At 33.5% G+C, this 23,774-nt stretch overlaps 1 protein-coding gene across 1 annotated transcript in view; it reads right to left on the reverse strand.

Moving 5' to 3' along the window:
* LOC143461960 (symplekin-like) overlaps positions 1 to 23,774 on the reverse strand; it is an 82,434-nt gene that overhangs the window by 50,049 nt on the left and 8,611 nt on the right. Inside the window, exons 3-10 of the mRNA XM_076959917.1 lie at positions 23,339 to 23,535; positions 18,412 to 18,538; positions 15,737 to 15,856; positions 12,341 to 12,543; positions 10,299 to 10,396; positions 5,835 to 5,947; positions 1,606 to 1,779; positions 966 to 1,139 (exon numbers count right to left, since the gene is read on the reverse strand). Of these exons, the coding sequence (XP_076816032.1) occupies positions 966 to 1,139; positions 1,606 to 1,779; positions 5,835 to 5,947; positions 10,299 to 10,396; positions 12,341 to 12,543; positions 15,737 to 15,856; positions 18,412 to 18,538; positions 23,339 to 23,535 (1,206 nt within the window). The remainder of the gene's footprint in view (positions 1 to 965; positions 1,140 to 1,605; positions 1,780 to 5,834; positions 5,948 to 10,298; positions 10,397 to 12,340; positions 12,544 to 15,736; positions 15,857 to 18,411; positions 18,539 to 23,338; positions 23,536 to 23,774) is intronic.

Below are 23,774 nucleotides of genomic sequence, written 5' to 3' on the forward strand. Positions count from 1 at the left end.
GCAACATAACTATTCTAGAAAATGGCATGTTGGTGTTTAAAATTGACATCAGTGGGAAATTTGTTTTCATAAATTAATTACTTCTGATTGTAAATGACAGTAATAAACCCGTTTTTTTTTCATACAATAGCGTTCTTCTGTGAATCTTATAAGGAATTTTTAAACTATTCTAAGCATAAAATATTTTACACAAAAGTACCAAAGAAATTGACTGGGAGTGAATTGTCCCATATATTCAAAAACCCCATATATAACCGCTATCATATTTTTCCAAATTTTTGGTTTAGATGTTTTTGTGGACATATGTTTTTAAAAAATGTTACTAACATACCAAACATTTACTCAATAAAAATTCAAGTTTGAAGGGACTAATGATAAAAATATAAGCAGGAAATGAAGACAAAAGTAAATATACTAAAAAAATTTATGATATCCTGAATGAAGCCATTTGGACATGCAAGAAATATACTCTTCAACTGTTATTGCTACACGATTTAAATGTCAGCACTGATAGAACTTCATGCGAATAGTGGGAGAAAACAGTTAGTCTTAGCTTTCTCTTATTCATTGACCTTGCAGAAGTGTCTTGCGAAGAAAGCATTTGACATAGATAGGACCAAAAGAGTAGTGTATCTGGTGGTCTATTCATTGTAGCTGCTGTTGTGTAATTGTAGTCGCTAAAGGTACTTTGGTGTGTTGTTCCCAGCTAATTTTTAAAGATGCAGTATGGGCTTTGTGTGGAACGCACTAATTTTGTTCTGAGATCTGTGAGTAGCTATAGGAAGGAAGAAAATTTTGTAATGTTTAAGGTTCAATCGCATGGATAATTAATTTGCCTTTTAATATATTATTAAGACTGTTTCTTGAATGTATGATATTGTATTGATGTCTGCATTATGGCTATGTAACAGAAATTCTACATTATGCCCAACTCAACTGCAATAAATGTTTTCACAAATGCATACCATGCTTAACAAAACCAAATTTGCCACGTTCTCAGCAGTTAACAATGGCACTAATTCATCAGCTGTTATGTCAATTGCAGAACTATGAGGCAAATGGTAAACAGGGTTGGTTGAATTTGCTGTTTCATCATCATCATCATCGTCATCATCATCGACATCGTATTCATCTGTTAACTAAAGGAAGAATAATTTATTTAATCAAATAAAAATGGTAAAACAATAATAAAACATTATCGATGTCTACAAATTGTCCTAAAAAAACTTTTCTGTGGTCAGCTATCTTTTGAAAAAGATTTTTTGCGGCCAGCATATATGGTCTGTATTACAAATCTCGAAATCATGATTAACGTAATTTCAAAATAACCCTAACCAAAGTCAGATTTTGGAGTAGCAAAGGCTTGCATTCATGTAGACAACTAAACTAAAGATTACGAAAATTAGACTTCAAAAATCAACACCAAAATAAAGTTACATTCAAAATTACTGTACAAGTACCTAGTATAAAACACAGTAGACGAGTTTCTGATTTTATCAAACATAAGACATAGTAATGTACCACTATATTAAATATAATAACAACATACTACACAAATTTTTATCTAGGTAACTATAACCACATCTTATGCAAAAATAAACCAACGTCTATTTTTGGCTTCTTTGTAATGACATATTCCCTTTGATCATCATGCTTATCATCAACTGGTGCACGCTTTTTAGATGATGACCTTTTTTCTTTCGAAATCAGATTAGTTTTAGGTACATTTCGTGATACTTCAGCTGAAGTTGCACCCAGATCATACAGGAGATTAGTAATCTGCAAGAAAGATTTGGAAAATGTTCAGATTTGTTCTATAGTTATTAGAAAAATAAAAGTAACAAAAGGTTGCCCAATCGGTTTTGATTCACAAATTAGGTTTCGGTTTGATTTCTTTAAATTTTATTAAATTGTTTCGATTGGAATTACTCATTAATTGCTTAACACAAATACTGATCAAATCAAACTTGGCTACTAGCATTGCTGTATCGCACCCAACATCTGTATGTACCATTACCTTGTTAATGTTGAGTAAATATGTAATTGTGATATCCTGTTGATTAATTCACCTTTTGTTTTACTTATTTCATTTTATTACTATATAATATAATGTAATTAATTACTAGATAAACTAAAATTAACAAATTGGTCAAAGTGTTGCCATATTGAGTTAGAAGGAATGTAATGAATAGTGTTAAAGATAATGTGCTGATATGTTGCAACACCACCTTTAGCAGTTAAAATAATTTTGCTGGTTAAAAACAATCCGTACTTCCTTTCAACTCTAACATGCAGCAAAATGTATTTTGTTGATGTTGTTTGAACTGTGTCAATGGAATTTTAAAGTAAAATAAGAAACAAGATATAGTTTGGCACTATGAAGGTTAACTTTATATTTTTTCGACAAAAACTTTCCCAAGAATAAGCTTGCATCTTCAGGTGTACTGCGAAATGGCTAAAAATATTTCAAAATTGCCAGGTAAAGGTCTGCTTAGAAACAACAATCGCAATTGTGACAACATATCTACAACACGCAATCACAAAATACTTGATGGCATAACGAAATAAAATAAAATAAATTGGTAAATGAAAGGAAAACGAGATTAAATATGTATAAAAGTCAAACATAATGAATATTTATTTATAAAAGCCCATAAAACCGGTATGTCTGTTAAGGCCGTCATTAACACAATTAAAAAAGTGAATGGTGCGCTGTTCCTCAATTCTGCGATTAAGGCGGCTTTTAGAAATTAATTTTCGTAATACGGTGATCCGTAAGTCGTTGATGTTATGGCCCGGTGAGTTAAAATGTTCAGCTACTGGTTTATGGTTGTGTTCATGACAAATATCACTTCTGTGACCCATGAATCGTTTCCTCCACAAGATTGATTCTGTTTCTCCCACGTAAATTGCTTTGGGGCAGCAGTGACAGCAGATGGCATAGATGACGTTAATGCCTTTGCATTGAAATCTTCTACTGATGCGATGCGTAAATCCGTTCGGGTCGACTACTTGGTCAGTTGTGTGGATGTACGGACACAGTTGACATCTGGTGTGTTGGTAGGGGAAGGTTCCCACTTCTTCAGATGTGTTGGGTAATTTGCTCAACGTCGGGAGATTTCTGAGGTTGGGAGGTTGTCGGTAAGCTATCAGAGGTTGGTTTGGAAAGATAGCTATGAGTTTAAGATCAACATTGAGAATACCTCGTAGATATTTAGCTGTACGGTTTATGGGTTTCAGCTGAGGCGAAAATGTCATGACTAGTGGAGTCCTATACTACTCTAGACGCTTACGCCCGTGTTCTAGGAGCTTATGGCACGATTTTTTTTTGGTTTTTTCCATTTGCTCGTCTATGAGATCACATTGGTAGCTCAGCTGTATTGTGTATGTCTGTCTGTATTATAATGTATTTTCTAAAACGCTTTAATGACAACAAGGAAGCATTTTTCTTATCTCCCCCATGTCCAGCGGGAATTGAAACTACATTGGTACTACCAACAATGCCTGGGCGGGAATGCAATTAAAAAGTTACCTGCACAAAGCGTTCAGTGGCTCATATTCGCTAATAGACCTTGCATCATCATTTCGCATTGAAAAATATTTTTCAGTAAAAATAATAAACACAATACATTGAATGTATCGCAGTACTGGAAGGCTCTACACCTTTGTGACATGAGCATCTATCAAGCCCTTGGACAACAACACTGCATCTGAACAAAATTACCATGTCGATAAAAGCAAAGGAAAACAAACAAAATAGAACTGGATACGATAGTCGATAGGTCACAATTTGTCATACGATTATGTGTTTGTTAGCAATCATTGTGCTTATTCATTCTTATTAACTAATATCTGTATCTATTGCTGCACTGGTTGCATATGTTGATTACAATTACATTATTTTGGTATTGTCATCTTAATTATAATACTACCAGCGCCCGAGTAATTTACTTAACGTGGATATCTGTCCCGCTGCCCTTGACTGACGAACAGCAGGTGGATACTTGCTCAAAAGTTCATTTCCCCTTCTCTAACGAAAACTTCAGTTGATGGTACCAATAGCGGTCATCTCTTTGTTTTTACTAACCATTAGCAAAACAAATAAAGACTTACCGAGAACGCCATAACAAGAAGCATTTTAATTAATAAATTAGAGCGGCAACATATAGAGTTTGCTTCATTGTTACCCATGGCTAACAGAAACAGAGAACTGCCCAAATCTTAATATTACATACGAAAGTATATGACGACTTCTTTATCCCTTGCGCTTTCATTTTTGCAAAAAAGTATTTTTTAAAACTTCTGTGACGTTACCTGATTTCCTAGCTTCGTCAACACCGTGTACGAAACGCTATGGTGCAATACAGATATAACATTGCACTTGTACGTGTCCGTGTGCACTAAAACATTATGTGAGTTGTAATGTAACAAACGCTTTTTCGATAACTTTAACCAGGCATTGTTAACAAACGCATTTCATTTTCAATGGCCAGTGAGCACTGTTACTTTCGGTAACCAAATACCCTTACAGATTTGCATATAGTCTTATACTTTGAATATTTTTACAAGTACAGCAAGCAGTGGAATTGAACTTAATTCAAAACAATTAAATAGTCTTTTCAAAAAAGCACAATTATTTTTAGATCACTAATCTGTACGCTATGGATGAAATATGGAAGCAAATTAACTAGCGGTAAAATTGTGAATGTAAAATGTGGTCTTCTTTCACTCACAAAAGGTTCAAACTCATTGTTTGAGTCTTCAAACCTTTCAGCAAATTCATCGCTTATCACTGGGAGGCTACATGGTATCAGCGATTCCACAGAGTGTAGAACCGGACGAATAGCAGATGGTAGATTAGGGTACGCAATGTCTTTTTTAAATTTCTGGTTATACCCTTCTGTTTTGGTGAGGCAGAAATAACAGTTCGTGATGTGGTCTTTCTGCTCTCTCCATACCATTGGTACAGCAAATCCCATAGACACGATTTTTCCAGCAAACCATTTGCAAGTTTCGTACTGCAGTCTAAGCAACAAAAATGTGGAACCTAATATTTGTCTTGGTCACCAACTGCACATCCGAAGTATGCATGATACAAACGTTCGATTTTATTGCTTATATTTATTCTGTGTTTATTGAAAGTTACTTCACCGCAGACATAGCAAACAGTATCAGCTTTGTTTTTGCAAGAACGCCGTTGTTTAGACCTATTTTATATGGTTAATCAAGCAGAATGTATAGGCTATACAGTTAACCCTACCAAAAACTGTGCTTTATAACTCAAACATCAACGCAGTAAGTGTTGGATCTTAACTTCAGCAATCATTTCGGCACAAAAACGTAAGATCAAAGTGAAACTATGCAAATATGATTTTTCAAATGTTACAAGGTAGTACCTGCAATAAGGCAAATACGCTCATTTTTTGTGAAATTTTAAAATAAAAATTACAAAAAAATGGAGGGTGATGGGAAAAAATGGAGTTTATATTCGTGTTTAGCGCACTAGAAATATCCAAAAACACCTCTTTGCTCTATTGAAGTTTTTTTTGTGTTGCACAGTGTTATTTATGTACGAGTGTGTTTTCAATTTATGCATTTCACTACTCACATAATCAGTATATAAATCACACCTTGGGTCTGCTTTGCAAAAATATAAAACCAGCGAGCTTAGCCTATATCACATATAGATGTATTTCAATAATCTTGAGATACAAATGCTACTTGTTCTCAGACATCTATATCACACAAAATGACTAAAAAGATTACAAGAAAAAGCCAAAAATTTAATCAAAGTTTGTTTTAGTTCATTTTTTAAAACATCCAACCCAACTCACCTGCGGATGAAATTCAACAGATGCTTGGTGTCGCAACAAGTTCAGTAACTGCATTTTCAAATGTTTTCTAACACTAGTAACTTGAGTCTTTGCAAGAGTTGGAGGAAGATTGGCTGTGGTAACATAAAACATAGAAAATAACCAAGAGATCAATTAACATAGCTTTCTACATTTCAAACATGCGATAAAATCAGCTCAAAATAGTTCCCATATGAAATGAAGGCTCATAAAAGCACTTCTGGCACTGTTTTGACCATACATCAATTCTAACACGACTGACAGAATAAAAGAAATAATTTTCAAGATAATAAATGCAGTACGATTTGTTTTGTACATGGTTGAAAAAAAAAAGTGTTTTCAGTTAAAGGTAGTTGCTTGTTGTACACATCTTTCAGCGGGTTAACGATGTTGTCTTTGTCCATACGTGTCATGATCTGGTTCTATTTTATAAATTAAACACAAACCATTTGATTTTTTTTTGACTTTGTATTTCATATTCACCAGCTATTTTATTTATTACAAGCCCATAAGTTCTGCTAATTATTTTAATTCAATCAAAACTCCAATCGCAAAATCTTTATCATTTCTTGCTTTTGACAGAACAAAAACTTCATTTCACTTCATTCACTCAACAAAAGAAAAACACTTTATTTGCAATTCTGCAATGCACTGCAATCCTCGGTGGGTTCCGCTTTTTATCCAGTTTAGAGATTTTAAATTTTGTTTCTTTTTTTGAAACAAATAATACATTGATGTTTGGACACAACTCCTGGGTACCTTGAGCAAACTTTTTTGAAATGTTAATTTCAATGTTTTTTGGGACTATCTTTTCCATTACTTTCCTTTTCAAATATCCACCCATTCCATGTACGCATCTGACTGATATTCCAATGTACTGATCTGAACTGCAGAATAAGCTTTTAAAAAATGGTTTAAAATGCGACTATTTAAACACTACCATTGCATATTTAACATGACACAGGTAATTCGAAATAACCACATACGCGGTAGAATCAACATCTTGCCTAGCATCAGCACCGGCTGCTTTGTGTGACATGGTTTCATTGAATACTACTGAAGTATACAGTGTTGATGATTTAGATTCCCATTAAACAAACTGAATTTCATTTAGCAGTTTGTAAGTATAATTCTCACTGAAATCGGTTTGAATTAAGTGAGACCGAAGGTAATTTCTATTTGCATTAGAACTTTAAAATCCTAAGATTGCATCTTTTTAATGTAATGATGTTTAACACTGGAAGTACCAAGCGGTCAATTTTGACAGTTTTTCATTTTCAAGTGATTGGTGTTTCGTCTGTTTTAAAACCTGGACTTTGAGCTTCCACAACTTTTAATAATTGTTATTGAAATTTACATTGATGGGATAAATTTTTAAGTAACATTTTTAGTTTGTGGAGTATTTAGGCTAATACGTATAAACACCAAGTGGTCATTTTTGAACGCTGTTGCATTTTGTACACTTTTGCCATACAATTTCTTTCTGTCACATCTTTTTCGTTGTAACACTTCTATACCTAGTGAAGTTATCCTATTTTTGCGCGAGAAGAAGGTCAAACCTTAGAAGAATAAGACAACTAGTTGTTTTTTCTTGCTTGCCCTTATTCTAAAAATAGAAATCTTGTTAGAACTTCTGTGAGAACTACATTACTACTCAGTTGTAGATATTCTGGCTTTAACGCAGCTGGAAGTTGCAGCAGCAGTGCATAACACTGTAACATTACGTAATTGTGTTAGATAGTAATATTGTAGAATGAAGTTGTGGCTGCTTTATTTTCTAGAAAAGATTTGTGGAAGCATGGAGTGGAAGTTGTTTTCTGGATTGATAGAATTTTTATCTGAGTTGAGAACTAATAAATTTGCGTATTCTAATAATATCAGGTAAGGTAGTACCTAGAGTTTGAAATGTGGTACCATGTGTTTGAAATATGCAATATAAGCTACTTTGAGGACATTTCTCCGATATTCATACGTCTTTTTAATTATGCAGGGAAATCATGTTTCCACACAGAAATAGATATTTTTGACCTGACGAAGCACCACGTTTACTTCAATGATCTTCCGAAGATGAATCTAGATGAAGACGACAACATTGTCGACCAACTGCAAGTGACATACCCCAATGACTCTGACGATTCAGACGCGGATGAACAAGCAATTGACCAAACTTCTTCGGCATCAGATGATAGCGCTAGTAGTGTTTTGTCTTCTCAATGAGTTCAATGGACAAATATTACAGGAAATTACAGAAGAGGAAGGGCAACCGCTAAAAAGGTATTTAGACAGAAATGTGTTCCCACATCGAATGCAATTTATAAAGCATTGAAGCAGAAAAACCTATAACAACATTCAGATTGTTTATAGACGAACCTATGTTAAATACCATACAAAAATACACAGAATCCGACTGGTGATGGATGATATCATCAATCGGACTGGTGACATTTACATATCTTGAAAATAATTGAACAAATTCTATAATCAACGTAGAAAATGCATAAAGTTTGAAACAGGTTTTGAGTTAAAAGCCTAAAATGCATGCAAAACGCTGTAACATATCGCAAAACAACGAACAAAACAAAAGTGACCACTTGGTTTTTTTGGGTAGTGAAAAATCTCGGTCCTTCTAGTGTTAAGACTTTGTGATAATTTGGATTTCAATTTTGCCAGCATATCTTGGCTATCTTTAAAACTAATTCTTAATAAACAGTTATTTTCATTTGAAATACACTGCCTCAATTTAATATTCTTCTTTAAGTCTTCGTCTTCACTAAAAGCGGACACCACTAACCTTCGAAATAGTTTGAGATTTCTGCATTCTCGGCAATTTTGCAGCATGCAAGGTTTTCCTTGGTTACAGACTACCAGTGCAAGAAACTCACTACAAATATTCAGGAGTTGTGGGAGAGCTCGTAGAAAGAGATGAACGTTTTCATGATAAATGCACAAGCAAACATGTTCTGGTGTATTAGGACGAAGACAGATGAATCGTAGTCTCAGTTCAAAAAGTTTTGACAAACAAATTTTAACATAACTATGTTCAACATGAACAGCTTGATATCCTTCTCTCAATGTGAGTTGTAAGTACTCTTTGTGGACTTGGAATTTCTTTCTGTTTTGATGGATTATTTTTGAAGTCTTTCATATCTGGTTCTTGGCTAGACATTTCATCATGAGCATAGAACTTTTCAACAGATTATTTGAAATCTTCTTATAAGTTGTCAATCCTTTGAGGTTTTATTTCTAGTTTTATGGATTCTGGAGTAAATTTCAAAACCAATTTTCTAACAACTTATTTTCTTTTAAGTGTCTCTGTGGGAAGATTATCTGCACCTTCTTTAAAAAAAGATGAAGTGGTGACGTTTTCATGTATATGAAACTTGTATCTACGAACAGCGTCTCTTGTATGGCTCTGTGTTCTTGTTTTCTCTTCCTTTCATATATTTTTGAATAAGCTTCTCACTTTCACTTAATAAATGCTTCTTTCTCCCTCTTGAGTGTCATTTAATCTGCTTATAGTATTTTTTAAACTCTTTATATTTATCTTTTTGCTCCAACTTTTCACAATTACGAAAGCTATCAAGCTCCAAGATGCTCTAGAACTCCAGCCTAACAATGACTACAATAACTTGTTCAGATGTAATGTTTACGAAGTTTTATCCCATCGTATGTAGGTCACGCAACTTGCTGTTAAAGATAGGCATTTAGGTTAGAAGTATTGGCGTTAATTTTCTAAAATAAAATCAAAAATCTGAGGGGGGGGGGGCATTTTAAATACTGGGGATGTCCTCATTGTGAGAACATTAAAGTGGCACGATGTTAACATTGGTACGAACTATAGTTTTGTAATAGATAGTAGATAATACATTATCAAAATGCATTGTACAACTTCTACAATAACCATATAGTGACCTGCGTTTCCAACTTGTTCCACAAACACATTTTGCCTGTTTTTATTTAAACTAGACACATAAAATAAATTTCTCAGAAAAGTTATATAAATTATCAAAGTAAAAAGATCTTGTAAAAGTGTGCAAACTGGAAGTACCTGAATTTTATTTGGTTTCTTACTCTCAATGTGCATTGCACTGTGCACATTGCACATATTACAAACCACAAGCACAGTTATAGCGACGAAATGAACAGACCATGCGCCACGCACGAAACGTGCTGCATGTTGTAGAATTAAAAAATATGTACATGCTGTATGTCATAAAGTGTAAGAAGCAAACGATATTTAACAATAAACGTGTAGATGTAATTTCATAATTTCATAGTAAAATTTCAAATTGAGACCATTCACTCTTCATCAAAAATCAAATTTTTGTACCATAAATATGTCAATATTAACAACACTAAGAAAAAAGCAACATTAAACACAGTGATCAAAGTAAAAAATGTTTAATAGCAGAAATAAATAAACACAAAGTTGTCGAATAGACTTACCATGTAATGTTTCAAAAGCCTGTACCACGGTGGCCATAAATTGTGGACGTTGCTTGGCAATAGTTGTTAATGTAGCCAAAGATGCCATAAGGTTAACACTAAAAAGTTAACAGTAATTTAAGAAAATATTTCTGGTCTCTTATCTTTATATATACTTGTGTAAAATACTGTACACAGATAATTTGCGAGTCATTATTGATTGCCATAGGATGGCGATTTTTGTCAGGAGTGCAAACACAAGGGCTGACCAGAAATGATATCACAGACTGAATTGTTAACTAAAAACTTTTCAGAAGCAAAATGTTGGGAAAGTATGCACTTCAAAGCAAACACTGAGTAGATGCAAATAAACTTTGCAATAATTCGACATTGAATGGGGTACGCGAACAGTTACTACTCCAAACGATGGCAAAAACAGTTGCAAATGCATACTTCCTGCTAGCGATTACAGTATGATGAGGTGGAAACAATTTTAACAACTGGGTATGATATTATTACAGGCGTCCCCTGAGAGTAACAATTAATGGTTCCTAGCAGGAATTGCACTGCATTCCTACAAAATATCAACTTATGATCAATTCAATATACAAATAGCTGTCAGAAGCATTTAGTTGTTTTGAACTAAAAGCACATTCAAATGAAAAAAGACACACATGTTAAATATAATAAAGCATTATAGAGCTTTCAAAAAACTACATATCGCAGACTGGGGTTACTTTGCACCCTGTTTTAACTTTTTTTTCATTATTTTTTATACATACAACGAATTCCTTTAGTTTACCTTTATTTCATATGAAAATATTTCTGAAATATCTTGTACATTCTGTTGCAGCTCACTGTGCAGTGATATCCAGAGAAGGGGTAACTTTACACTCAATGAAACTTTTCTTAAATTATGTGAAGTGTTTTGAGCGACCTGAGCTACCTTAGGGGTTACTTTGCACACAAAAAATGTTTTTAAATTTTTAAATTTGAGAAAATACATGATGTGTACGTACAAACAACTAATCAAATGCTGCAGATTAGAAGTTTAGAATCAATGAAATTAATGAATGAAATGTGAAAAAAGAGGCTGACTCTCTGTAGGCCAAGGAGAAACCTGAACATTTTGAGTTCTACAGTCCACACAAATGATCCAGTTGTGCTCGTGATACTTGACTAAGTTGATGACCTCTTTTATGTCATTAATCATTATACTTTTCTCTCATATATAAAAAGTGACCAATGGGAACTCCTCTATAAAAGTTTTTATTGTCTAAAATATACTTATATCAGCATATAGAGGGCTGCTCAGCATTAAAAGCATGTCGTATTGATACTACGATTTTAGTAATGAGTTAGCAAAGCTGCTAATTTGTAACCCCAGTTTACGACACAAACCCTAAGAAAAAAACATATAAACTTACCAATTAACAGTACACTGATTGACAACAGCTTTAAAACTTTAACAATTTACAAAAAATTTGGTTTAATGAACAAGTTTGTGATTTAGTTCGGTAGATAGATGCTGGCTAAATGTACCTTACCGATTCATGTCTTTGCTAGAATTTATGTAACAAAGCATAACATGTTAGATGTTGTCTTATAAGTTTCTGAAAATTCATGAAGCACAACACATAAAATGTAATTGAAAGCCGGGATGCTGACATGAAGATGTTATGAATTTTGAGACAGAGCATGTCTTGTCCAAACAATATACTCTGCTAATTTGTAACCTTAATTTAATCAAAATGTTTGCAATGTTTGGCTGATATTATAATAAATTTTAGAGATGACACTCAAATATGCTTACAAGTACATTAACTACAAAAATTTCAAGCGATTTGCAGCCAGCAAGGTATTGCAAAATATTTTCAGGAGCAATAAACAAAACATATATAAATATAGCATATTGCCTATTCAATAATAATAAACTATATTCAATAATAAAAATTTTATTAACACTTATTATGCTATAAAAGTATTATAAACTCATATTTATAAAACTTTAGCAATAAATTTTCGAGGCCAAAAAATATTTCATTTACGTATCATTTCCCCACCTAGAAATTGCCGGAGACGAAACAAATAGTAAAAGACGTTGCATTGCTTCTTCGCCTAATGCTTTTATGTCACCTTTGTTGAGCAGTTCGTGATTAGAAGGCAACTCATCCAAAAACCAACATAATTCAGATTTCCTTGGTATTTCAGAATAACGTTGTCTATCCGACAAGGTTATAATAACCTTTTCGAGGAATTTCACCGACTGCAATAAACAAACGTAAACTAAAGATGTTTCTTATTTTACTAAACAAATTTTTTACCCTTCAACATCATATAAATGATTTTATTAATTTGTTTAAATCTACATGACATACTACAAAGTGTGCCACTCTCCATTTGTGAAGATCGAGTACTGCTTAATACTCGATTACCATCACTCATGTCAGTTTTTGCATGTAAGTAGACATCAATAATTTTTTAAATAACCAGTCTCATAAGCTAATTGAAATCGCGAAAACTGACGAAATGTGCATTTGTTACAGTCATTTGTTACAGTCATTCTCATTTGTTACAGTCACTAAGAAGTTCCACACTATAGTAAATGCAATTCGACAGTCATCACAAAACAAAGCATTCAAGACATTTATAATTTCAATCAGCTTTTATCTTTGCTAATAGTTGTAGTGAAAACGAAGAGTTTTAAACGGCATGTATTTTGCATAATGGGCAGACACCATAGCATTAAGTATGTTATAAAAACAATTGAATTTTTGCTATTGAATCCACCACATGCTAATCAATTGTAGGCAGTGGGCTAAATTTGCAAGTTTTAATTGTGCTTGCGCAAGCAGTATTGTAATAAAAAATATAAAAATAATGAAAATCATAAACCAGATAACCAGGTGTCAAAATACAATTTCTCACATCCGGTCTTATTTTGTCTGTGTTGATAACATGCCTGTGTTGATCATCGTTCGTCAAGAATTCAATATTGCTCAAGCTCAACCCATTACTCCACTAATTGGTCACAAATCATGATGCTGGCTGATGCCTAGTCTAAATGTGCTTTACGTTGAAATTTAGTCTACATTAGCTGTAGTTACATGTTGAAACCTTAGTGTCCAAAATAAAGCGTCCTGGACAATCAAGTGTTTAATATAAAGCAATACTAAGGGCTATGTTAAGCAAAGCTAATGCCGGCTCTGTGACAGTGCAGTTGGAGCACTTAGCTCGTTGTAATGCAGCACATGTTGGATACCTATTCACTTTGTTGCTGATGAACGAGGTATGAACAACGCTTACTCCTGCTCAGTAGACCTCATGAACAGTTCTAAATTGGGGACAGTCAAACAAAGACAGTTTTATTAAACAAGATTATTAAGGCAACGACTATAATATTAAGTCATAATAATTATTGCAATAGAATATTATAAGATATCAAAAAAGATGAAACAAATTTCTTTCACAATCTTAAGAAATTGGCTAAATAAAGAGTGATTTGTTTTATTTTCTACACTATTTTTGTTCATGACAAGTTATTTCGGTCCATATGTTTGATTAAAGAGTGAATAACACAAGAACATACTAAATACATGCTGCAACCTTTTTAGTATTAATTACTTATTTGGTAAATTAGTGTTAGTTTTTATTTCAAATACAATTTTCACCATTCAGTCAAAGCAAACTATTTATGCACTAATTATTACCACACTTAACTTTAGCAAAATACTACATTTAATGTAAATGAAACATTTACATTTGAATTTCAACTGGACATAATGAACGCAGTTGAACTCCATTCCTTTAAGTTTGCAAAATTGGTCAAACTCGTTAACCTAACAGTGCAGAGTTTATCTTAAAAACATTGGTTTAAAACATTGGTCTGAAGAATTTTATGGCAATTCCTTTCCAGATTGGCATTCACCCTTACATTTAAAACATGTTACAGTTCAGAAAGCATTATACATTAATCTTGCAATGATTGAATGACCAGTTGGTCACAATGGTAACCAAACTTTGACCCAATAACTGTCATTACCTGGACAGTAAGTGAGTGAACCGCTTGTGATGACAAACCATGTATCCAGGTCATGTACGTCATCATTTGTTGCCCTTGAAATATTTTCGGAAGTCAACATCTTTGGAAACACCAGTTGTAGGAAATGGATTGTGAAACACTGCTATACAGTATATAAATGACTGTAATATAACTTTGATATCAAAATATTAGGAGACACAAACATGCTGTAAAGGTTTTGTCCAAATCAGGGACATCCTGAACCAGGAAATTTGGAAATTATTTAATGCCATTACCGGACAAATAACCGGTTTTTCTATCACTGGAAAATTTCCTTATCAAATTTCTTTAAATACTTGGAAATGGAAAATGGTGAAATCGAGCAAGATTTGGTAGTAAGGGTTTTATCATGTTTCATACCTTACCAGCCTTGCTAGAAAAGCTTCATAGCTTTCCACAACTTTCCTTTCACCAATCTTATTTCAACAACTCATTAAACTGGTGCAGAAAACTGAATATTGTTCTGCATTAACTGTTTGGGCCTACCTTTTCCTAAAAAATGACACCAGGATCTTTCCTTTTGATGTGTGTCTTGAATATCTTCGGTTATGGGAAACTGAACTGTCCCGCTGCAAAAACTGGTGTTTCATCACAGGGTCCTAGTGGCGCAGCCGTGTTTCATCAACAGTGGTAAGTCACTAAACTCCAAAATCAACCAAAATAAAGCCATAAACCTGATAAACAATTTCACAAGTGGACACAACTGCAGGCCTTTCAGATTTTGCTGCACCTTTGGTCTTCCCATTCCCATCTTCACACTGAAAGAGCTTGGACGACCATATCTTTCTCTCTATCTCTCTCTCTCTCTCTCTATTTTTCTCTCTCTTTGTTTGTGTTTAAATATGAACTTCGCGATGGCCCGACCTGAAACACTTGAAAATCCCACAGTGCTTAGCTTTGGTTGACATTGTTCAGGTAATGATTTTAAACACAAGAAAAGCTCACTCCATGAAACATGTAAATTGAAAGTTGACAATATAAAAAACAGTTTGTGAGCTACAATGGAAAGACAATGCTGAAAATTTGGAAGTGGGCCGCCAAGTTGAAAACCTTCCAGCACCAATTGTTGTGTTGAAGCCGACATACAAAAGACACACAAATGTTTACATTGAATAGGTCCACCATAGCAAGAGGTACCAATGATAACTTTTGCTTAAGTTTTTTGTATTGGAGTAAATATAAACTTTACAAATATTGCTCGCTTTTTAGAAAGTTTAATTACAAACTTGTTTTTTTAAGTAAGACCAACACATATTGCAAAGCTTCAGAGTAGAAACTAATCGAAAATGTAAAACATTTTAGTGGCAGCAAACCTTAACCTTCTTTTACAAACAACCAGTCACATTTACTACCTTTGATTTTTAAAAACAAGACTAACCTGAGTTCTAATGCCATCATTTTCTGAATGAAGAAGTTGAAGAATGCTAGCCAGAATATCCTGTAAAATTTTCCAGGCATTCTCAAGAATAGTTTTAGGCTTGGAACTTGATGATAACCACTTTTCAAATATAAAAACACAAAATGATAATTGTTATCTTTTGAAACTCAGTAAAAAACAAAATCAAGGGTTAAACGTTTTATATTTCGACAATTTTAGTGCAACTTTTACAATGTAAGCATATGTATTCTCAAATAAAGGAACTATTGAGGTGGCGTAACGATATTTTATTTGAAAATGATGGCAGCTTATTTTTAGATCATGTCACAAAGATATAAAAAATTCTAAATATCTTTTTGTCCTATTTAACGATTGCATGTTGCTGCACACACATACAGTAAAATTTCTTATTTGGCTGCAAATCAGCTGCAAAATTACCCATCTTCCAAATTCAGACTACTTGGTTAATAATGTAGATGAACAGAAATAATGTATCAAAACATGCAAAAAGATTCAATGTTAATTTACTTTAAGCGTAAATCAAACTACAAAGATTAAGTATCAAATTATATCTCACATCATATTACGAAGGTTATATACCGCTTACAGTCCGCCATAAGTAAAGAGATTTTAGTGAACAGCATGGGAAATAATCAATTAATTGATAAGATTGATTAATTAATTAATTATCAAAAATGCTTTGTTTGCCACCAGGCATGATAACATCAGATACTAGACACCACCGGTGAAAAAAAGAAATTTGCTTCTGCCTACATTTTATTATCCCATTCGGGTTAGCTTCATCAGTGCAATATGAAATATTGTTACATTAGTGTATGATAAATGTTATAGTCATTCTCATTGGGCCATTGCCCTGATGAAGCTAACCCAAATGGGTTAACGAAAGGTTGGCAGAAATAAACTTTAGTACTTCACCAGAGGTGCCTTGTATATAATTCATTAACACCATTCATAAAACAACCATACATGATTGCAAGCAAAAGCACAGGACACAGAATTTTATAAATGAATGCTTTGACAAACTATTTCAGCTCTGGTATTCCAGTCCTATTAAACCAAGTTGCCAAGTTGCATACTGACTTTTTCACAACACATGTGCATACAATTTTTAACTGTTTTAAGCTTACGGTGAGGGGCAACCATGTTGACAACAAATTAAAGAATAGCTGTCAGTAGGTATTTAACTTTTAACTAGTTATTTTCCAACAAGCTGAGAAACTATAACATGTGAAACAGAATGTTTTCATTGGCATGTAAGTTACTAAGTTTGCTTGGTATTGCATTTTAACTGTTGAAAATATAAGTAGAATACCATTAGCAACTTCATACTATATATATGGTTAAATGCAGTAAAAGTATTTTATTGATTAATTTGAAAGTGTTTATTCTAAGGAAAACAAAAAAGCTCAATCATTTAAAGTTCAGTAGGTTATGCCAGTATAGTACCCGACAACTTGTTGCAAGTAGTGACACAACAACGCAACAAGATGGCTCCCATGTCTATTACATTTATTGGCTGCAAACCAATTTTTCTCCCACTACCAGTTATCCAGTTTTAGCTATGCCAAGGGTCAGCATATTTTTTTATACTAAAAATATGGAGATAGAGATATGAAGCTTCCTTAATAATGAAATTTTACTTTTACATCTCATTTGCACCTGAGAGTCTCAATATCCTTTCAAATATCTTTCTTGTAACAATTACCAAAGTAGTAACAATATATTATAGATTTATTGGCCATGGTAGTTGTTACCCCAATTATTACCCTAATTTTTTACGAGTACGTTTAAGCTTTTTTGGTTTGACACTTTTTACCATTCATTAGTGCATGGTAATAACAACTGGATTCTTCCGTACCCACAACTGGCATCAAAATTAAAGGGGGCACATCACCCTTAACTTTAACATTGAAACATGTGACACCTTTTGCCAAAACGGAAGTAATGTCTAAAGATAAAACGAACATGTCAGGATGTCTTTTGCAGGTTTTACTACAATTGCTTAGTTTTTAAGCAGTGACTGATATGAAATTAATCTTTTCCCCACTTAATAGATTCAGTTGTCTGTACAACAACTAGGCTATCTAACAAACACTTGACATAAGGTGGTATTATTAGATGTAGCTGTTAAAATTGCCAATACATTTACAATGAAACCGGAACACAAAACCAGTTAAAACCGTTAACCAGTTAACGTTAAAATTTAAAAGAATAAAAAAAAATTTTGAAAACGTATTTTGAAAACAAGTGTTTAGCGTGATTAGTGTATCCATCGCCTTCTGTGAAAACAATAACAAATGTGCTGTGATCACAGGCATCAACCTTAGTAAGGTGAAACGCTATCTGCGTGTAAAGCAGGGTTTGTTAGGGTTTGCAGGGTTTCTGTTTCAAAAGTGGGTTTCTTCGCCTTTCTCTTAGAGCTTGTTTTTTCTTTAAACTCCTTGGCGAGTGTATGAGGAATTCACAGTGAAACATTGCCAAAAATAGTCTTGGCGATTGCGGTTTGCATACTTATTACTGGGTATTTTTGTTTCAAACCAAAGGAATATATTATTTTCTTCAGCTGAATCTTCAATTTGAGTAAATTTTTAACCCTGCATAATGTAAAACCACTCTATAAAGAAATAAATATAAGATTATTTTTTCATACTCACCAGTAAACATAAACGAAAAAGCTGAGTAGATGACTGTATAACTTTCTTGATAACACTAGTATTACCGTCAACAAGTAGGATGTGCAAATTTGGGAGAAACTTTGAGAATAACTCTGGATCCTTTTTACTAAAATAAGACAACAAGAAACATATTCGTTACATAGAATGAAATCCAAACTGAATCCCAGCCAGCAATATGCAATTCCCTAAACCAACACTAACGCAAACAATAGACTCTGCTTATTATGACCACCTTAGGTCCGTGCCATTTTGGTTATAAAATCTGAATGGCCACAATATACAAAGCTGCTATATAACTATTTAACCAGACCAAAATCAACACAAAACAAAAATTCGATGCACAAAAATCAATGACATCTTGCTGAACAAGATCATTTCGCAAAACATCACGATTTTGTCCAGCAAAGCTGTCAAACTTTTCCATTGAAGGAAACCTCTTCTTTTCCAGACTTACCGTGAGTTGGTCAAGCATCAGTCTCATGTCAACATTGTGTGCCACCGACACGAGATGGAATTTTTCAGACCCTTCTAAATTTTTCACTTTCATTGTGTTCCGTACTTTACTACAATTTCCCCTTATTACTTTTCAACAGTTTCCACTACAGCAACTGCAACACCTTGTCCATATGTATCCACAGCAAATTTTAAAATTCATCATTTCATTTTCATGTCAGGTGAAACAAGTTAACATCTTCTGCTTCATCATTTTCAACAGCTGCCTCTTGAACAATGGCCTTGAAGTTTGCATTGCAATTGCAGTTTTTATTGCACTCTGACGAGACATTTGCCCCAATTATGCCAAAATATGCATTGCATCCAAAATGGAAACTTTTTTTGCAACGTCCTTTGCAATTTTGGTGTTTCTACCTCAGTCAACAGTTGTTTTAATAATCCTACTGTAAATTTCGTGTCATTGCTAGCTTTAATCACCCTGATAATTCCCATGTTGCATGGAAGAATCCATTAAGTGGTATTAGGTGGCATTACATAAGCCGGATCTGTGATAGTGAAGCATGCACATGGGCACTCGTAACGTGATGTTTCTGTTTTCTTTGCAAAGCATTTCCTTTAACATTCATGAAGAATCGTAGTCAGTTGTAAACATTTTGACATTTTAAAGCAATGGAACTTGTTATATTTTCTGGTTACTAAATGTTGCTGTTTTGAGTCAGCCATACTCTTACACACAATAGTTAGACGATTTTTAGCCAATTTAACGTCCCTTTTAAAATGTGTTTTAGATTTTTTGACATACGTTGAGCCAGGAAGTGTGCGAAAAATAATCCAGTTTTCATCAACATTGTATTATGACATGTTGTCTGGGTCATAACCTTCATTTAAATAAGAAAAATTTTTTCAGTTCAGGAAAATGCTGCTTTTTTATCTGCCTCTTTGGACTTATGGTCAATGCCTATCTCTTCCGCTAACTAACTGCTCTTGATTTCTGTTTCAAAAATGGGCCATTTACAGGTGTATCTTTCAATCGGATGAACTTGCACCAATCATTAAGACCTTCTTCTATATCAGTGGTGTCCAACCTTTTCGGACAAAGGGCCACATGCGATTTTTGAATGATTGCGCGGGCCACTTGAATGTTTACTGCTAATTTCTAATTAAAACCCTCACACCAAAATTCTAATTTTAGAAATACGTATTATCCTCTTTTACAATTATAAGAATAATAAACATACCAAGATATAGTAAATTCAACAAAGTTTTTACTACACGTCGACAATTCAATGAAAAGTTTGGCACTGTTTTGCAAGTTTGGCAATATTCAAGTGAGATGGACGATGTAGCAATGCGAAGCGAGTTTTCCATATGGCTGTCAGAAATAAGCAAACAAACAATAAATACCAATTTCTCGGAATGTAAGTTCGCCATAAATTACGTAGGCGATTCCGTTGATATTATAAGTCATTTCGACAAATACCGCACAGGCCACTCAGAACCTTCCTGCCTACGGGCCACGGGTTGGACACACCTGTGTCTTCCAGCATGGCAACGTTTTCTGTCATTTCCATGTTGTTGAGCAACTTCTGCCTGAATCTTGATCTCGTTTTGCGACAGGAGTCACAATAACCCACATTTAACATTCAGCATATCAGCTGTTTTTCACTCGCTCACCTTGGGCAGCTTGTTGGTTCGTTCATGAATTTCTTGCTTTTTAACTGCTGTAGCGACTCTCAAAACTTGCTTCAGTGACATCTTGTTTCGTAAAAGGAAGTTTAAAAATGAGTGTTTGGTTGAGTTAAAACGAGAAAAATTTGGATTATGATGTCTACTGATATGTGGAACAATTGAGAATGCATGGGAAAAAATATTCAGTGTCACATTGCATTAGACACAGGAAAAATTTTTAAAAAATAGCTATATTATCTAAAGACTAGTCATAGTAAACAGAATATTTTATGTGGTAAAATTCAGGACTGTGCCAAAATAGTCATATAAAGCAGGTTCTACTGTAATAGCCTTCAATACATTGACACACAAGCGTTGAATGTGAAGAGTGCAGAGCATTCCATATATATTAGGACAATGCACAAAACTAGTTCATAAAAAAACTGTTCTTTTTTCGAAAAAGTATATAAACTAATGCATCCTGTTTGAAGCTACCACTACTTAAATGACAGAGTCATACACATACTTTTCTCATACCAAAAAACATTTCTGGGCATTTACAGTAGTGTGACTTTAACATTTAACAAATGATTTTATGGTTTGGGACCAGACTATTTAAGTCATAGTACCTGAAAGGTCACAATTTACAACCTAAGCTGCTACAGTAGCATATAACCATACCAGGATCAATACAGTTATGCACAAAATGAAAAAAAATACATTTATTTCATCATTGGTTTCGCCAACATTAAATGGCGACATGTCAGTAGATGACTATTGTCAATCACCCGTTTCTATTTCTTGTTGAAATCGTTGACCTAGCTTTTACTGAGAAATGTTGTACAAAGTTGAAAATATGCTAAGGAGTCAACATAAACACCCTTGGCCGAGTAAGAAAGTAGGAATGAGTAGCGCCTATATAAATATATAAAAAACTAGGCCTAGCATCCAGCGTAAATCTCTCATTTAATGTTCCAAGATTTCTGTAAAATGTGTTGAGATTTTGCAACCATATGTGTCAAAATCTGATTACTTCAAATCACGGTCACATATGATGCTATTTCAAACGGTTTGTGAACGTTGTCCCTTGAATTTTATTTGAATTGAAGAAGAATTAAATATTTTTAATTTCTTTATTTGCATGCAATAGTCGTGATTACTTTACTACGAGGAAATTTCTCGAATAATTATGAAAATTCATTACCATTCTTCATTTTGTGAAGATCAATAGTACTGTAAACAAGTGTGTCACTGTCCCAACAACCAAGTGTTTTTGAACTGAGCGGCCCATTTCTAATTAATATAGTTATATGTCAACCTTATCAGACTCTGATTGGGACACCCTTTTACCTGAAAAACACATTATACAAAGTGCCACTACAGTGATAAATGATGAATTCGAAGCATCTTTACCAGTACTGGCCAGAATTGTAATCAAATCAAGTTGTCCATAAATTGACTTTTTCTTAAATTTGACATGAGTAATTTTCTGGGAAATCACATTATAACATTTGAAATATATAAACACAAACATGTGGTTTTGAAAAATAATGGTGGTTTGCTGACAACATCATTCAAGTTGTAACAGTAGAGCGCCATAAAACAAAGTTTGAAACTTTATTCATTTACACTTCTTCTCTATGGAAATGGTATTTTTGCTTATTATATAATGTAGTGTTAGATGTCCTTTCACTTGACTTGAATCACTTTTTTTCAAAAGATTCAACTTGACTCTTAAAAAGGTAAATTATCTGACTTGCAATTCCGGTGTGTTGACCTGGCTACAACACTGATCTTGTCAAATCATTATCACCTACCTAAAGTTATGTAAACAGTGATAACTAGACGTTATTGCTGAACCTCTGAATAATCAAATCTCTTTCCCAAGAAATTTCAAGGAATGAAATGTTTTTGTTGTCCCAAGAGTGTAATTACAACCCATAAGGTTTAAATTCGTTGAAAAAACATTCCCAGTAAAGTAAAACCATGGTGAATTGCTTCGATAATTATGATTATATAATTATAATTAGTAACATGGATTCCAGTCAGTCCACTGTATTACATTTAAGAACCCAAGTCAAAGCTTGGGTTACAATCTTGTAGTTAAAAACTTAGAATTACAAGCAGCAGTAGAAAAAAGTATGAAGGGAACAGTGGGATGTAATGTATAATGTATGAGATGTTAATAGTGTGGTGTATACTATAATGCAAACAATTAAGGCAACTTAACTAAGAGAGATAAAGGCTTGGATAAAAGATAAAGGTTGGACCAAATGGGTTATGATATGATACTTTTTGAAAACATAACTTAAGTTAAGTGAAGCCAAGGGTACTAGACCTAAATAGCATTAAATGTTGGACATGCTACTGATGCTATGTTTAGACCGATTGTAGCAATGGAAAATATTCAGAAAAGGGACAGATTAATATCGCACTGTATGATATAGCTTTTATACTGATCAAACAAACTTATATATATATATTTTTTTACTAAAACGGTCTATATAAAGGAACATCAAGTAACATAATTGCTAAAAACACATGCATTATATACTACATGTTTGATGTTGTCACAACAACAACTAATTGCTACTAATTTTACAAACTTGGGATAAATTAAACTTAAGTTATTTTATTGGTTTCTTCAACTTATACTTAATGAGTTTCCACTATTGCACAAAACTTTTTTTTGGCCAATTCAATTTTTTTAAATTAACCACAAAGGCCAATCTTCCAATTACTTGAACATAATTTTGCATATTCTGACCCTATTTGACAAACTCACCAAGCTTCTTCCATGAATCCAATAACAAATTTGCGAACATCGCTAGCATAATCAGCTTGAAATGCCACTACCTCATCACTAAAGCTATCAAGTAGATCTGGATGCTTATTAATAATCAGTTCTTGTACCTTAAAAAGCGAGGAGGTGCGATCATCATCTTTAATGGCAACTGAAGCTTGATTCAGTAATTTTACTACCTGTAAGGACAAAAAAAAATATAAAAAATTAATGCAAGTTGCAGAACTAGGGAGGAACCCAAATCCGAAAGGATTTATAAAATATTGCCAAATAACAACTAATGAGTGATAGATTGCAATGAACATAAACACTAACAATGCAAATCCAAATACAAAATTACCTACAAATTCTTCGACTTCAATAAAAAATGATAGTCTATGGCTTTAATTAAGTGATGAAAACAATTCTTATAATAAAG

Source organism: Clavelina lepadiformis, chromosome 6 (genome assembly GCF_947623445.1).
Source record: "Clavelina lepadiformis chromosome 6, kaClaLepa1.1, whole genome shotgun sequence".
Classification (NCBI taxonomy): domain Eukaryota; kingdom Metazoa; phylum Chordata; class Ascidiacea; order Aplousobranchia; family Clavelinidae; genus Clavelina; species Clavelina lepadiformis.